A 19,047-nucleotide genomic window follows, 5' to 3' on the forward strand; every position below is an offset into this window, starting at 1 on the left:
TCCCATCACAAATCAGATCGGAAAGGCGTTTATTTTCAATATAAATTTAGAAAATATTACAAAAGTGGAAATAAAGCATCTAACGTGTTTAATAATAAGTGTTTCTCGGTTAGGGGTCGGTAAACAGACGTGTGCTGAATTAGAGACGATAAAAGTGAGTGGGTCCAATATCATTGGTCGTAAAAAGTCGGTGGGTCTTGAACACACACACACACACACGCAATGGTTCCGACGCCCATGGTTAAACTATACGGCCTAATATTGTCATGCATAGAGTAAGACATGTTTATGAATTATTAAAGCCCATTCACACCAAGAATGATAACTAAATTAGAACCTGTCGCTTTAAATGCTCGAGCGCAAGCAGGACGGATTCTGATTGGCTGTCAATGTTTTTAGCATTCATCAGCTGGAGAAAAATCCCTCTGAAAGTGATCCAGCGATCTGGTTTTACTGTGCCATTACAGTTGTGGTGAGGACTCATTTAGGTCATTTATAACATGCATTTGAAAGCGCGACATGCACCAACCATGTTCATAAATGTATAATGAGAAGTGTGTATGAACTGGCTGTTGTCAACAAAAGAGAGGCCTCTGCAGTTTCTGCTCAAATAAAAGCTCAACAGAGCAACGTAAGGGAGTCATAATACTGTTCTTCTATTTTTACAGTTGCTATATAGATAATAATTATTACATTTTTCTTAAATATATTTTTAGAGTTAAATATTACAATAGTAGTGTTTCTTCTATTGCTTAATATTTGTATTTAGTTAATAATAACAACCATCATAATAAAATAATTATTATTTTTAGTCATATTTAAATATAATCCTAACATTTTAGCCAAATTATGTAGCCCTACAAACAGGAACAGCAAAAAATATGAAGTCATAAATATTAGTGTTGTAATTTTACAGTTTAACTAAAATTATTATTTGTTTATCTTTAGTTAGTAATAATAATAATAATCATAATCATTAATAATTATTATTTTATAGCCATATTGATAATCACATAATTTTACATTTGAACTAAAATTATTTCAATACTTGTATTTATTTTTAATAGCAGTATTTTTATACAGTTTAGTAATAATAACAATGATAATAACAATCATATTGATAAGTTATTTTTATATTTATAAGTCATAAATATTAGTATTGTAATTTTACAGTTGAACTCAAATAATCAAGTAATAATTTTATACTGTTTCATATTTGTACTAATAATAACAATAATCATAACAAAAATAATCATAATCATTATTATTATTATTATAGTCATATTGATATGTAATCAAAAACATTTTGACCTAATTCTTACCAAAGAACAGCAAACCTAGGTAATTTAAATCATGATTTTATCCAAAAAATTGCAAATCATTTCCCCAAAATCGTGCAGCCATAATATAAGGAGGAGGAAAGTAGAAAGTGAACACAAACTGCTGATGAATGAATGAATCAATCGTGAATGTTTTCGGTGTTTGCGCTACAGTGGAGAAAAGCTTCTTTATATTTAAAGGGTTAGTTCACCCAAAAATGTAACTTCTGTGATTAATTCCTCCTGTGGTTGGCCAGCCGTCAGACCTCCGTTCATCTTCACACACAGATGAAGATATTAGTGTTGAAATCCGATGGCTCAGAAAGGCCTTCATTGACACCGATGTCATTTCCTCTCTCAAGACCCATAAAGGCACTAAAGACGTCGTTACAAAGCCCATCTCACTACAGCGGCTCTACAATCATTTATGAAGAGATGAGAAGAGTTAGAAAAAAACTAAATAACGACTTATATAGTGATGGACCGATTTTAAAACAAAGCTTTGAACCGTTATGAGTCAGTGAATCGATTCATGATTCGGATCGCCAACGTCACGTGTTTTCAGCAGTTTGACACACGATCTGATTCATGAATCGATTCACTGACTCATAACGGTTCAAAGCTTTGTTTTCAAATCGGTCCATCACTATATAAGTCGTTATTTAGTTTTTTTCTAACTCTTCTCATCTCTTCATAAATGATTGTAGAGCCGCTGTAGTGAGATGGGCTTTGTAACGACGTCTTTAGTGCCTTTATGGGTCTTGAGAGAGGAAATGACATTGGTGTCAATGAAGGCCTTTCTGAGCCATCGGATTTCAACACTAATATCTTCATCTGTGTCTGAAGATGAACGGAGGTCTGACGGCTGGCCAACCACAGGAGGAATTAATCACAGAAGTTACATTTTTGGGTGAACTAACCCTTAAAGAGTGATTGAGAAGGCTGTGTCTCTCACCGAAGTCTCAGCGCTGACGTTGTTGTGGATGATTCTGGCGAAGGGATCCGAGGTCCCGGAAACATCACGAGGAGCCAGATCACTAAAGCCAACACAAACACACACACACAAACAGCCGATGGATAAATGCACCAGAACATGGACACACATCATCATCATTTGTTTGATTTATATAGCGCTTTTCAAGGCACTCAAAGCGCTTTACATAGAAGGGGGGAATCTCCTCAACCACCACCAATGTGCAGCACCTGGATGAAGCGACGCCAGCCATATTGCACCAGAACGCTCACCACACACCAGCTGATTGGTGGAGAGGAGACGGAGTGTTGAAGCCAATCAGGATATGGGGATGATTAGGAGGCCATGATGGACAGGGGCCAATGGGTAAATTGGGCCAGGATGCCGGGGTTACACCCCTACTCTTTATCGAAGGACATCCTGGGATTTTTAATGACCACAGAGAGTCAGGACCTCGGTTTAACGTCTCATCTGAAGGACGGTGTTCTTTGTCCGTATAGTGTCCCCATCACTATACTGGGGTGTTAGGACCCACACAGACCACAGGGTGAGCGCCCCCTGCTGGCCTCTCTAACACCTCTACCAGCAGCTCCTGGTTTTCCCAGTTGGTCTCCCATCCAGGTACTGACCAGGCTCAGCCCTGCTTAGCTTCAGTGGCAAACTGGTTACACGTGTGCATCTAGAGCAGGGGTTTTCAAACTGTATGATGCCAAGGACCCCCCCAATTATGATGAACCTTTATGAGGGACCCCCTTCCTAAAATCTATCTCTGTATTTTTCATAGTATAGTAATTTTTCAAGTCATAGTAATTGTTACATTATAAATACAACATATTGTTTCCAAACTTAAACTGGCTATATTTAATGTTGGATGTACAAACCTGAAGAACATTTTCAATTAAAAATGATTTGTATAAGCAACTTTCACAATAAATGCATGTAAATAAGCTTTCACACTGAGGGAAGAATTCTGCCTTACAGCCCCAGTGAGAGAGATAAGGGAGAAGAACTCACTATAAAAGGTACAAGACAAACATATACAATTATGCAAAGTATGTTTATGGCAAGAAAGGAGAGAAACATTTAGAAAATGAAACAGTTTATCCATTTTTGCTTTGTCTTCTTATTCCCTGAAATTTTCTGGGGAACCTTCTGGAGGACCCCTGCGCTGTATTTCTGCGCAGAAATTATTAAAAAAATAAGTTACCTGGTTGCCTTAAAATTTTGACTTCATTGAAATAAAAAATTTGAGTTAGTACAATGAACATTTTTGAGAATCAAAAATCTTTATTCCTACCCTGGATGCCAGCCAAACTTTTTTTATGGATAACTTTTTTTAAAAATATGGGTGCCACCATATTTTTAGGTCGGGTGGTTCAGTCTGGCCTCGATCCATAGAGGAGTAATTATACCTGAACTGTTCGGACCAATGAGATCATCAGGGCGGGCTTTAGACGATGACGGACAGATGATCAACAGTACCGTAATCATCACGTCATCAAAGGGGCTTGGGTTATATTTGTTCGAATCCTAAACGGAGAGCTTGTTCGTATCTGCATCACCTTCACTATTTCTCTCAGAAATGATGATCATGTTGGGTAAGTACTCTGTCTTTAACAACACCGGCTAAGATCGTTTATTCCAGCGCATGTGCAGACAGGGTTGCCAAGTTTTTACAACAAAATTCACCAAGTACTAGCCCTAAACAAGATATAGAAAACAACCCGCGGAAAAAATGCGGACTTGGCAACACAGTGCAGTTGAGCTCTGTTGACATTTGACAACTAACGTTATGCGTCACTCCGTTGCTCTGATTGGTTGTAGGTCTGTCCAATCGAGGTCTTTCCTGGTTCGGATAAAACACGCCCCATAATCACAGCCCAATGAGCATCAGACTCATATTCTGACTAGACCACGTCAGGCTACTTAATTCCAATATTATTAAAAGATTTTGTAAGCATATTGGGTAATTGTGTGTTTAATCTGTGATGATGCAGTGAAATTGTGCTATTTTCATGATTTATCACATTTTTGTGTGGTTCAGATCCAATAATATTTTGAGTTTCTATTTATTAAACCAATTTCCTTCATTGTATCAACTCAAAGTTTTAATTTCAATGAACACAATTTTTTTTAAGGCAACCAGGTTACTTATTTTTTTAAGTTAATCCAACTTTTTTTACAGTGAGGGGTCCCTGCACCCCGGACCCCAGTTTGAAAGCCCCTGAACCCTGTTCTAGAGCAGGGGTTTTCAAACTTTATGATGCCAAGGACCCCCAAATATGATGAACCTTTTATGAGGGACCCCCATTCCTAAAATCCATCTGTATATTTGTATGCGTGAAAAACATTTAAACTGTTATATAAATAGTAAATAGACATTAATACAGGATATTGTTTCCAAGCCTAAATTGGCTATACTTAATGTTGGATATAACCCCGAAGAAGAACATTTTTCAATAAAAAAAATGATTTAAGAGAGGTTGCAACTCTCACAATAAATTTATGTAAGCAGTTTACTTGGTGCATTAAGAACACTGCCTTACAACCCCAGTGAGTGAACAAAATAAAGGGGACTATAGTGAGAAAAACTCACTAGAAAGAAACAAAGCAAATATATACAATTCTGGATAGTATACATCAAGAAAGGAGAGAAACCGAAGCAGTTCGAATGTTTGGTAGACTTTAACCATTTTTGCTTTGTCTTTTTATTCTCAGAAATTTTCTAGGGACCCCTTAGAACCTTCTGGAGGACCCCAGTTTGAAAGCCCCTGATCTAGAGGACCCGAGCTGCTCACCGAGCCTCGATGACGTGGCAGGTCAGGCAGGATCTGTCTCTGTGGAGCTCCAGATGAATCTCTCCCTGAACTTCCTCATCCGGATCCACGCGGCTCAGGTTCAGCCAGTTATCCAAGCCTGCAGGAGCAGAAAACATTCAGAGCTCATGTCATTATTGTTATTCTCCGGGTACAGTATACAGTATTTATATCATTCACCTCAAATGTGCAGTATACCTCCTGGATGCACTGTATCCCACAATGCAATGCTAACCTTCCTCTTCCAGTGTGACAGATGTCAGTATTAACCATGAATCAGTGTTAGATTTAGCCTTGATGCCAGCCGAACTCAGCCCCGCCCACAACATCTGAGCTCGGCCAGTTCGGTCTGGACTTTAGCCGATGATGGACAGATGATCAACAGAAACTGACCAATGAGATCATCAGGGCGGGCTTTAGACGACTATGTACAGATGATCAACAGAAACTGACCAATGAGATCATCAGTGCGGGCTTTAGACGATGACGGACAGATGATCAACAGAAACTGACCAATGAGATCATCAGGGCGGGCTTTAGCCGATGACGGACAGATGATCAACAGAAACTGACCAATGAGATCATCAGGGCGGGCTTTAGCCGATGACGGACAGATGATCAACAGAAACTGACCAATGAGATAATCAGGGCGGGCTTTAGCCGATGACGGACAGATGATCAACAGAAACTGACCAATGAGATCATCAGGGCGGGCTTTAGCTGATGACGGACAGATGATCAACAGAAACTGACCAATGAGATCATCAGGGCAGGCTTTAGCCGATGACGGACAGATGATCAACAGAAACTGACCAATGAGATCATCAGGGCGGGCTTTAGCCGATGACGGACAGATGATCAACAGTAAATGACCAATGAGATCATCAGGGCGGGCTTTAGCCGATGACGGACAGATGATCAACAGTAAATGACCAATGAGATCATCAGGGCGGGCTTTAGCCGATGACGGACAGATGATCAACAGAAACTGACCAATGAGATCATCAGGGCGGGCTTTAGCCGATGACGGACAGATGATCAACAGAAACTGACCAATGAGATCATCAGGACGGGCTTTAGCCGATGACGGACAGATGATCAACAGTATCGTAATCATCACGTCATCAAAGGGGCTTGGGTTATATTTGCTCGAATCCTAAACGGAGAGCTTGTTCGTATCTGCATCACCTTCACTATTCTTACTCTCAGAAATGATGATCGTGTTGAGTAAGTACTCTGTCTATCCTTAAAATGTTTTTTTTACAACTTTGTTTATTCCAGCGCGCGTGCAGACAGGGTTGCCAAGTTTTAACAACAAAACCCGCCAACTACTAGCCCTAAACAATAGCTTCTCGGGGGGTTCTCCGGAAAAAACTGGCATTTGGGGGTAAAATGTGTGTTATTTTGGCAAGGTTGCTGCTAAAATTCACACTCATGGGTCTATATATCACATAATTGAGGTCACATTGCTTTATATTGAATTAAAAATGCTAAATATTCATTCTCATTTGTAATAATTAACATCTCTGGACGATAACTGTATGCCACTCGCAGAATTAAAAATGCAATCGTGTAATGCAAACATTAATCAATGCATACTGTGTAATGTTTGCATGTTATATAAGAGCAGTATTCATAATGATGTAAGCATAATGATGTAAGCTAATGTAAGCGATAATTGAATGCAAAATGCAGCAGCTCTAAAGGTTTTGCGCACAGTAAACACGCTTTTGTCTAAGAGGGTCTAAGAGGTTTCACTAAAAGGCAATACAAGAGTGAAAGAGGACCGTGACATCACTCAGTTCATTTGTCACTGGAATCGGAAGGTCAAGTCGTGCATATTGCATTGTGAGATGCAGTGTGTGCTCTGGCTGTATTATGTACATCATAGCAAACATGCATACATAAAATATGCATAAGCATTTACAGCAGGGCTATTCAAATCTTACCCTGGAGGGCCAATGCAGTGCAGAGTTTAGCTCCAACCCTAATCAAACACACATGAACATGTTATCATCAATGTCTCCAGAATCATTAGAAAATCACAGGTGGTGTGTTTGATCAGGGTTGGAGCTAAACTCTGCAGTGCATTGGCCCTCCAGGGTAAGATTTGAATAGCCCTGATGTACAGTATACCAGCAGAAAAGTGTGTATGCTGATGTGATCATGATTTTAAACCATAGCAGGTCCAGTAAGTTTACAGTTACAATAAATCTCTCATCCGAGAGCTTTACCGAGCCGAACTCTTCCCATGATCCCGTGGGTGAGGGGTGAGTCAGTCCTGACAGGCTGCAGTGATTCATGCAGAGCAAGTGCATGCTGGGAAGACATGAAGCCCACTGCGGGGTGGCGTGAACGCTCATACATCACGGTGCACCCATAATAACTAAAAACTTCAGGACGAAGGAGGAATGAGCAATCAATCCTAAACACTGCTTTCACTTTCATAGTTAATCTTTTATAGCCTGACGTGGTCATCCTCAGCTCTAGTCAGAATATGAGTCTGATGCTCATTGGGCTGTGATTTTGGGGCGTGTTTCAACCCAACCAGGAAAGACCTCGATTGGACAGACCAACAACCAATCAGAGCAGCGGAGCGACGCATAACGTTAGTTGTCAAATGTCAACAGAGCTCAACTGCACTGTGTTGCCAAATCTGTGTTTTTTTTCCGCGGGTTGAAGCGACATCAATTATGTGATATATAGACCCATGAGTGTGAATTTTAGCAGCAACCTTGCCAAAATAACACACATTTTACCCCCAAACGCCAATCTTTTCCCGGAGAACCCCCCGAGAAGCTATTGTTTAGGGCTAGTAGTTGGCGGGTTTTGTTGTAAAAACTTGGCAACCCTGTCTGCATGCGCGCTGGAATGAACGATCTTTGGCGGTGTTGTAAAAAAAAAGATTTTCGATCTCATTGGTCAGTTTCTGTTGATCATCTGTCCGTCATCGGCTAAAGCCCGCCCTGATGCTCTCATTGGTCAGTTACTGTTGATCATCTGTCCGTCATCGTCTAAAGCCCGCCCTGATGATCTCATTGGTCAGTTTCTGTTGATCATCTGTCCGTCATCGGCTAAAGCCCGCCCTGATGATCTCATTGGTCAGTTTCTGTTGATCATCTGTCCGCCATCGGCTAAAGCCCGCCCTGATGATCTCATTGGTCAGTTTCTGTTGATCATCTGTCCGTCATCGGCTAAAGCCCGCCCTGATGATCTCATTGGTCAGTTTCTGTTGATCATCTGTCCGTCATCGGCTAAAGCCCGCCCTGATGCTCTCATTGGTCAGTTACTGTTGATCATCTGTCCATCATCGGCTAAAGCCCGCCCTGATGATCTCATTGGTCAGTTTCTGTTGATCATCTGTCCGTCATCGTCTAAAGCCTGCCCTGATGATCTCATTGGTCAGTTTCTGTTGATCATCTGTCCGTCATCGTCTAAAGCCCGCCCTGATGATTTCATTGGTCAGAACAGTTTCTGTTCTGCATAATTACTCCTCTATGGATCAAGTCCAGACCTTGAATCCATGACTGTAAATATGTATTTCGAGTCCCTTCCTGTTATTTATGATTTATTTTTGACATTTGTAGGTCTTCACTTCCCTTCTCTCTTCAAGCATTTATGTTTGCATGAATCATTTTTTCGGAAATGACAGCTGGCTCGGTGAGCACTGAACTCTTAAGGAGAAGTTTATCAGTGATTTATTTTTAAAGAAATGAGAAGTGAGATTACAATTTTTGTGTATTTTATCTTGTATGTGTGGAAGATGAATGCAAATCAGTTCTAGGGAATGAGTAACCAGCAGTTTTCTAAATAAAGCATAACAGTTACACGATATAACAGAATCATTTACACTGTTCTGTTTTTATAGACACTTCATTTTGAAATATGTTATTATATAAAAGTGATATGATGTATATAAAGTTGTTTGATGTATATAATGATGTACATACATACATACATAAATATTATAAATATAGATGCATGTATGTAAATAATATATTAATATATACTATTTATATTAGTATTGATTTTATAGACTTCTTTTATCTATATATAATTATAAATTATCTTATATATTATTATATATAAATTATATTATATATAAATAATAGTGTATATATATATATATATATATATATATATATATATATATATATATATATATATATATATAAACAATACATATATACAATTATTTTATATATATATATATATATATATATATATATATAATGCCTTTTTAATGTGTTATTCTGTTCTAGTTTTTCTTTAAATTGGCAGGCTTTATTTTACAGCTGTATATGCAGTGTGTTTAGGTTTTGATAATTGGGGAAATAATCTGAATTTATAAATCCAATATTAAATAAATGAATAAAAAGTGATACTAGGCAAAGAAAACATGAACCCGAGACAGATTTATGCCTCTTATAAGCGTAAAGGTCAGAAATAAGGACCGTTAATCTTCCCTGTCCTCTTACCTTTGGCTTGAGCAGCGATCACGTCTTTACTGAGCGAGATCTTACCAATGACATCATCATGACTGTGGCATGAAACACAACATGAGAAGTGTGTTAATGTTCAGACAGTTTCCACATTAAACCATTATGATCATCATCTGCTCGTTCGGATTCAGACAGACACCATGAAAACTAAACTAACAGAAACAGACAAATAAGCAGGAAAAATGCTTTTTTGTAAAACACCACTTAAAAATAGTTCTATATGGAATTCTATACATCAAGATACATTTACATAAGAAGCAATTATGCCTAAAATTAGAACAAATACACAATATTGCCAAAAGTCCCTCATCCCTTCATGGCCACAGATGTATAAATCAAGCATGCAGACGCTTCTACACACATTTGTTAAAGAATGGGTCGGTACGGGGGGTCGCCAACTTTCTTCAAGAAAAATTCAATAGTTAGGAATCATCCATTAGGGTCTTTGGACATTTCTCTGGAGTGACCAATCGCGCTTCTCTGTGTGCCAATCCCATGGACGAGTCTGGGTTTGGCGGTTGCCAGGAGAATGGGACTTGCTGACTGTATTGTGCCAAGTGTAAAGTTTGGTGGAGGGGGGGTTATGAGGTGGGGTTGTTTTTCAGGGGTGGGGCTTGGCCCCTTAGTTCCAGTGAAAGGAACTCTTAATGCTTCCGCATACCAAGACATTTTGGACAATTACATGTTCCCAACTTTGTGGGAACAGTTTGTGGACGGCCCCTTCCTGTCCCAACATGACTGCACTCCAGTGCACAAAGCGTTGGTCCTGTAAAGGGTGGGCTGACTCCATATTAAACCCTACGGATTAACAATTGGATGGCATCAAAGTTCATGTGCATGTAAAGGCAGGGGTCCCAAAACTTTTGGCAATGTAGTGTATCTGTTAATGGGATCAGAAAAATAAACTCAATTCAAAGGAAACCTCACTGGCTTTTTTTAACATTCATTTTGATACATTTTTCATTAAACAAGACTTCATATCTTCAGTCTTTTTGCTTCTCCAGCAGATGCACTGTTTTTGCACTGAAGAAACAAAGAGGAGAACTGAAGTGGTCACCGTCTCTCGTCACACCATCTGTGTGTTTGTGCGTGCAAATGTTTTGGTGTGTGAGTGTGTGTGTGTGTTGATGTACAAACACTGCATCATGAGGCGTTAGTGGGCAGACGGGTCTCAACCACACAAACAAGAGCAGAACCGTCCATCCATTTACTTATCTAACCTCATGCATTCATCACTTCTGGATGCAAACGTGAGCTTTTATAAGATTACAGTGAAATCCGAAACACATTTGTTACCTAATAGTGTCTTCATCCATGACGTAAAAGGTGAGCGTGTGGAAGCCCGTCGGCAGGTGAAGGGTGTATTCCTCCCCCCAGAATGGGTTCAAGTTTTTCCAGACAGTCGCAGTTCTACATTGGGACACAGAAAGCATGCGGCTTACGTCAATCGTCATGTGGCACGGAGCCGATTTATACATGTATTAGAGGCTGAATTAGAATCTGCCTGGATACAGAGAACAATTTAAACGGCCATAAGTGACGCTGATGGAAAACAATCAATCAATTCAGCCAATTTCTCAAAGGGAGGCCTGAGCATTAACATTTCAAAAGACACAACGCTTTTTAAATATGCACCACACCAGGTGTGCGCTTCAGGAAACTCTACAATACAGCATGTGAAAGCAACACAACACAATCTCTCACACACTTGTTTTTATTTTTTGGGGGGAAGGGGGTTGCGATTATTATTTAAAGTGCAATGAATGCTTTCATAATCAGCATTAGTGGATCAATTAGATCAATAACAACACCATAATCCTCACAATTAATGCAATCATGCATGCAATCAATAAATCAATGACTAATTATGTGTGCTAAACATTAACAAATGCAATATGTTTAGAGATGTGGTTCACACACTAGCTATGCAAATGACTAAGTAACCTTACGACTATTTTTTTAGATTAGTCCAATTGATTACAAACTAATCTTGAAAGAATTACACGTTACTTTATTTAAGGAATCGGGTTTACAGTCACCAAATTTGGCCACATGTTTGGTGACTGTAAACCCGATTCCTTAAATAAAGTAACGTGTAATTCAGTTTTCCCACACAGATACGTGAAGTCATAAATGAGCGTTTGCACTAAGATAAGGATATTTATTAACCATATCCTTAAACTGAACCCGCCTCACACAAACCTGCTGACATCAGTAGATCTGGGTGTGAAAATATATATATATATATGTGTGTGTGTGTGTGTGTGTGTGTGTGTGTGTGTGTGTGTGTGTGTGTGTATACACACATGTATTTAAGAACATTTATGTTAGATGCGATTAATCAATTTGACAGTTCTAATTAAATACACACATATATATATATATATATATATATATATATATATATCATGGGCGTCGGAACCATTGTGTGTGTGTGGGACAAGACCCACCGACTTTTTAAGAACAATGAATTGGACCCACTCACTTTTTATCGTCTCTAATTCAGCACATGTCTGTTTACCTTGACTACCAATTAACCGAGAAACGTATTAAGAAACTTATTATTAAACACATGTTAACGCTTTTCTAATATGTTCTCTTTTTTTTATTGAAAATAAATTTTCCGATCTGATATGTGATGGATCTTTCCGATCTGATATGCGAGTGTGGCTAAAGCCGGATTCGAACCTATGCTCGAAATGTGTCAAAACTTGATGCCATGGGTCTTACCCCTACTCTATAGCCACAGTTTATTATTTAGTGATTTCTTTAACTTTGTCTGGCCCAATAAATTGTTTAGTAAACGGCACTTTTTCTGTCTGGACACGGAGGACGGAGCATAAAAAACATGCAACTTTGTCATTATCATTATCTGTGAAACTGTTCATTATGGCAGTTAAATGAATATAGCCTTTTTATTAGACTATTGGTATTGACTGGTTTGAGGTATTTTTTGGTATAGGAAAGGGATATGGCCTAAAACGCACCATAATGCAGGAAATCACATCTATGAAATAATTTTTTTTCCTGGGGGAGAACCCCAAGACAATTTCCCCACCTATCATATTTTGCCTTAGCCGCTACTGACCCACCCACTTTTTATTTGCTTCCGACGCCCATGATATATATATATATATATTAAGGTTTTTTAATGTTCTTGAAAGTAGCATCTTAATCTCACTAAGGCTGTATATCTGCTCATAACTCCAGTAAAGCAGTGAAATAAATATTCCTCCAGTGTAGATCATCTGTTCTCTATGTGAATATATAGTAAAGTGTGATTTATTCCTGTGATCAAAGCTGAATTTATCATCATTACTCCAGTCTTCAGAGTCACATGATCCTTCACTAATCATTCTCAGATGAGGGTCTGATCATCAACACACATTTATGATTATTATCAGTGTTGAAAACAGTTTTGCTGCTTAATATTTCTGTGATTTTTTTTCTCAGGATTTCCCAGGAAAAGAACAGGATTTATTTGAAATAAATAAATATTTTTTGGTCATATTTATTAATTTCATAAATGTATTTACTGTCTTTTTTTGATCAATTTTGTGTCTTTGCCAAATAATACTTATTATATTATTTATTCTAAATATATTCATTCATTTTAAATCTTACACCAAACTTTTGAGTGGCAGTGTATCATTATAATTTTCTTTTAAAAACCCCAGCTAAAACTGTTTTTAACATTGATAATAAAAAATTATATGAGAATGATTAGTGAAGGATCATGTGACACTGAAGACTGGAGTAATGATGATAAATTCAGCTTTGATCACAGGAATAAATCACACTTTACTATATATTCACACAGAGAACGGCTGTATTACATTATAATAATATTTCGCATTTTTTATTGTATTTATCATCAAATAAGCCTTTGAGAGCAGAAGAGACTCTTTCAAAAACATTTTTTAAAAAAGTTAATGTTTTCAAACTTTTGACCGTTACTGTGTGTGTGTGTGTGTGTGTGTGTGTGTGTGTGTGTGTGTGTGTGTGTGTGTGTGTGTGTGTGTGTGTGTGTGTGTGTGTGTGTGAGTATACACACGTATGTATTTAAGGACATTTATGTTAGATTAATCAATTTGACAGTTCTAATTATATATAATATATATTCTATATATTGCAATAGAATATGCAACAATATGTATCATTGATAGCTCACCCAAAATAAAAATTATAGTGAGAAAACATTCAAGTTCACAGTTTTAGTGTCAGTACTACATTAAAATATTATATATAATGTTGAATATAATGGATATGGGGGACATTTTTTGGTCCTAATAATGCCAAATGTCTTATTTTTCCAGTAAAAAGTGGCTTGAATTATTTGAAATATATCTAGTGACAGAGTGCAAGCATATTCGTCTACAATAACTCTTTATTTTCAGCTTCAGAATCATATTTTGTTTTTCTGGTGTCCTGTGCATTGCGCTACCAGCAGCAAGTCCAAGTCTGTTCATTTCCACCCCAATGTAACGCAAATTTAACATTTTAATCAACAGTACATTATTTATTAACTTTGTTCGATATGTCACCATATGGTGTATCGCAATTATATTGTATCATTAATTTAGTATTGTGACGTGAGGATATCGTTACACCCCTAATATGTGTGTATATTATGTACACACACACACACTGCCCCTAAACCTACCCATCACAGGAAACATTCTGCATTTTTACTTTCTCATAAAAACTCCTCCTGTGTGATTTATAAGCCTTTTGTAAAGTGGGGACATGGGTAATGTCCTCATATTTCACCCTCTCCTGTAATACCTGTGTCATACCCATGGCATTACACACATTTGTGTCCTCATATGTCACAAAAACATGCCCACACACACACACACTGTGACACACACACACACACACACACACACACACACACACACACACACACACACTTAAATATAGTCCTATGCAACTCTTTGAAGTACACACTCACACACACACACACACACACACACACAGGTGAGATTGAGAATGTGACACTCACCTGGCCACGACTTCATTGTCCACTTTGACGATGCAGTACGGATCACTGGTCCCAGAACTGGACACACACACACACACACACACCTTCATCATCATCATCATCAGCATCATCAGCATCATCATCATCATTCTGACTCCACACTGTTATATCAATCACTTGAGATGATCACCATAACTCTCAACACTTACACATCTTTTGCAGGCAGATTTCGTCCCTCGACGATGCGAAAGTGCAGAGAAGTGTTAGTGGCCATGATGATCGGAGGAGCCGCATGTCACTGGACATCAGAGCTGCTCAAAGCCCGCGAAGATACACCCGCATCTGAAGGAGGAATGCACATGCATCTGCCCCAACTCAATGATAACGCCTTCAAACCAACAGCACGACAAAAAAAACTCTGATCAAATCAAGGAAAGCCTTCGATCTGCTTCAGGAGAACTATCTCATGGTGGTCAGGTGATGCACACACACATACACACCGGAGTGGCTTCCTCTGTCCACGTCCATCCACGCGTAAATCCACATGCACTTCATTCATCTCGTGTCCATCAGTCATGCGTTTTCTGTAGTTATTATAATATCTGACTGCATTCGTGTCGATGCAGCAGCGCGCGAGTCGTGATGCTCCTGACTCTGCTCTCGAGTGATAATGATGATGATGATGAGATGATGAGGATCATGATGAGACTTCAGTGATGCTGATGAGGAACTGAGTCAACAGCGACATCTGCCGGTGAGCACAGCGCAGCACACACACACACACACACACACACACACACCTCAGTCAGTTTGCAGACGACACCGTTTTCTTCCTTAGAGATAAATCGATGGTTAGCAATGCATTGCAAATAATTTACATTTTTTCCAAAGCCTCAGGGCTTTGTTTAAATATGAAAAAAGTGTGAACTACTTGCATAATATGACTGTAAAGATACAGAAATAATGTCTATCCCTGTTAAAAAAAGAAGTTAAATATCTTGGAGTTAAGATGGTTGAAGAGGAAAAACAAAGAGAGGAAATTAATATGAAAGAAAAAAATTGATCAAATACAAGTATCCTTAAACCACTGGCTTAGTAGAGATCTTTCAATTTTTGGGCGCAACTTACTATCCAAGGCTGAGCTAAACTGATATATCCCTGTCAATCCCTTTACATTGCTCCAAAAACGCGAGGAAAATTAACTCTATTATATATACATTTATCTGGAGATATAAGACCTACAATGTTAAGAAATCTCCTTTGGTTAACCCTCTGGTGCTCTTTGGTCATTTCTGACCGAAACATTTTCTGTTTTCTGTCATGAATGTTACAAATCCCAGCTTCATAAGAATGACATGTAACTTGGTGACTTTAGCATTAGGTATATTAACACACAGAAAAATTGGGGTCATGATTCAAACATGGAAATTGGTCATAAAAAAAAGTAACGTTCATTGTCTTCGGTCATAAATGACCTCCATAGGAAATTAATGGGAAATTGGCAAAAATTCTCTGAATATTTGTGTGTACAATCTACAAATCGGCCACAATGCTGAAAAAAAGTACACAACAGTAAAGGGGTGACACTCTAAAACATCAAGAGTGTGATACTGACACTTCCACTCACACACACGCACACACACACCTATGAAAAATGTAACCTATGAAGCACATTTTGAATTTTTAAAAATCACAGCTCCATCTGAAAATTATAAAACTTGGTGACTTTTCTAGCATTAGGTATGTAAACACACACAAAAAGTAGGGCATGATTCGGGCATGCTAAGTGGTCATAAATAAATGTTAGGAACATTTAAAATAAAGTGGTTGAAAGAGTTTCTATTGAAGCCGGATTCAATATGGTATCACATTCCACAAAGTATCTTTAAGAGGTTCGGTGGGTTAAACTTTCTTTTGAAATGTGACTTTGAAATTTCTAAATGACCTTTTATATTATCTGAGTTTCATAAACAAGTTTTGCATCACTGGAAGCATAACTTTACCCCTCATTGTGCCACCTTGTGGAATAATAGAGTAATTGTATCAAACAAAAAGTCTTTGTTCAACCAGCTTTGGTTTGACCAAGGCATTATCTTTGTTCATGACAGTTTAGATATAAAGGGTGAAATCCTACAGTTAAAAGATTTAAAAATCTAATTTGATAATATTCAATGTTCTCTTAAAGAATATAAGAGAATATGTAAATCTATTCCAGTGAATTTGTTACAGTTGATAAAAAACATAATTATTTTTTCAAATGTCAAACTTCCAAACTTAATGATAGGAGAATTAAACATTACAGACAAAAAATGTGACAGCAAAAATTTAAATAAAGCTTTCAAAGGACATATATATCACGACTATGATAGGAAGATAAAACTTAAAATATTAGATAATCCAACAATTGCTGAAAAACATTGGAAATTTATAATATGGCCAATTGCACCCAAAGTAAAAGAAATGCAATTTAAAATTCTTAACAATTACTATCCATCTGGAGACACTGAGGGGTAGATTTTTGTCATGAAAACCCAGAACGAACAGAGCATTTATTCTTCCTTTGCTCGGTTAGTAGAAAGTTTTGGGAAGATGTACACAACTGGTTAAATAATGAAATTAGCGAACTTGAGCAATCTACAATAGAAGATATTCTTATTTATAATTCTAAACTAACGAGGGATCTTTCACTTCTGATCAACCTTATCATCATTATGGGTAAATACCACATTCACAAAAGTAAATGGAAAAAACAATTGCCAAATGTGAACTGTTTTAAAAATGAATTTCGTATGTTATTATCCTAAATGAACCTTGTCAAAAATTCTAAACAAACTATAGAAGATATTTATGCTGCTGAAATGTTTTTGATCCTTTAACACATTATTTATTTTGAGAACAATGCCTTTTTTTCTTTTCTTTCTTTTCTTTTCCCGTCCTCACTGTCAACTTGCACTTTGTTGTTGCCTTGTCTGTTTTATTTTAATTTTTTGTTTTGTTGTGTTTCTTATGCTGTTGTCTCCACGAGAGTTTGTAATAAACATGAAAACACACGTACACACACACACACACACACACACACACACACACACACACACACACACACACACACACACACACACACACACACACACACACACACACACACACACACACACACACACTCGCGCGCGCACATACACACACACACACACACACACACACACTCGCGCGCGCACATACACACACACACACACACACACACACACACACATACACACTCGCGCGCGCACATACACAAGGCTATTAAATAAAATAAAAAACAGTTTTTTTCTATCGATGTCTATGATTAAAATAGTGAATTATTATGTAAAAACTATTAAATAGAAAAACCTTGGTAAACTTTATGAGACAGAAAAAAATATTAATGCAATAAGACAAGTAGCCTATAATAGGAATTTATTAATATTATTATTAATAATATTATAGACAAGGATTACAACTAAAATATAATTTTATAATTATCAATCTCTATAAAATAGTGAATTATTATGTAAAATTATACATTTTTAATTTAAGTAAGTATTAAATGATATTCAATATGAAATATTGTGCAGTAAAAACTACAGTAGGTTATTATGTTTTTGAATGTTGTGAAGTAAACGGTTTCTGAAGAAGAGACAATGATAAAGTTGCCTACTTGAAAAATAAAATGACCTGGAAAGTAAAAAATCTCTCTCTCTCTCTCTCTCTCTCTCTCTCTCTCTCTCTCTCTCTCTCTCTCTCTCTCTCTCTCTCTCTCTCTCTCTCTCTCTCTCTCTCTCTCTCTCTCTCTCTCTCTCTCTCTCTCTCTCTCTCTCTCTCTCTCTCTCTCTCTCTCTGTGTGTGTGTATACATCTAGTTGTGTTCCCATTTGCTCAAATAGCAAAAGAAAAACAGAGAGATTGATAATGTCAGTCAGACGAGAGAGAAATATGTCCACTTTAGTAAAAACATGTACGATGTTGAGGATCTGAAAACACGTCATCACATGATCTTTAGCGTTATTTTTACATCTACTGCATTAATCTTTTTTTCTTTCATTCTCAAAACACATTTCCCAACCTTTTTTTTCTTTTTCTTTATCTCTCTTTATGGTGTCTTCAATTATTTTTTTATATAGCCTACTAGTTCTTCGAACATTGTTAAAAAAATAAAAATAAAAATAAATAAATCATGTCTCCAATTGAAAATGTTTTAGTGACTGATGATCACGTCTCAATTTTTCAGATGATGCAATTTAATTTACAGAAATTCAATTTGGCCAACTGAAAAATTGAGATGTGATCATCAGTCACTAAAACATTTTCAATTGGAGACATAAATGTATGTTTTTATTTTTTTATTTTTTTACAGTGAATTAGGCTACCACTGGGGGAAATATATCGGTTTTGTATAGTAGCCATAATTTTATTCAAGTGAAAGTAATTACATTTTT

General features: G+C 37.4%; 1 protein-coding gene across 6 annotated transcripts in view; it reads right to left on the reverse strand.

The window, feature by feature from the left end:
• The window catches only part of LOC137039235 (rasGAP-activating-like protein 1), a 60,743-nt gene extending 45,400 nt beyond the window's left edge, over positions 1 to 15,343 (reverse strand). For 4 of the 6 annotated variants that reach the window (XM_067414557.1, XM_067414554.1, XM_067414559.1 and 1 more), the window contains exons 1-6: positions 14,804 to 15,343; positions 14,616 to 14,672; positions 10,907 to 11,020; positions 9,587 to 9,648; positions 5,091 to 5,208; positions 2,275 to 2,356 (exon numbers count right to left, since the gene is read on the reverse strand). In XM_067414557.1, the coding sequence (XP_067270658.1) occupies positions 2,275 to 2,356; positions 5,091 to 5,208; positions 9,587 to 9,648; positions 10,907 to 11,020; positions 14,616 to 14,672; positions 14,804 to 14,868 (498 nt within the window). In that variant the 5' untranslated portion in view covers positions 14,869 to 15,343. The remainder of the gene's footprint in view (positions 1 to 2,274; positions 2,357 to 5,090; positions 5,209 to 9,586; positions 9,649 to 10,906; positions 11,021 to 14,615; positions 14,673 to 14,803) is intronic. The other 2 variants (XM_067414555.1, XM_067414556.1) reach the window with 2 other exon arrangements.
• Between the last annotated feature and the right edge of the window lie 3,704 nt (positions 15,344 to 19,047).

The sequence above is a fragment of the Pseudorasbora parva genome, chromosome 13 (genome assembly GCF_024679245.1).
Source record: "Pseudorasbora parva isolate DD20220531a chromosome 13, ASM2467924v1, whole genome shotgun sequence".
Taxonomy (NCBI): Eukaryota; Metazoa; Chordata; class Actinopteri; order Cypriniformes; family Gobionidae; genus Pseudorasbora; species Pseudorasbora parva.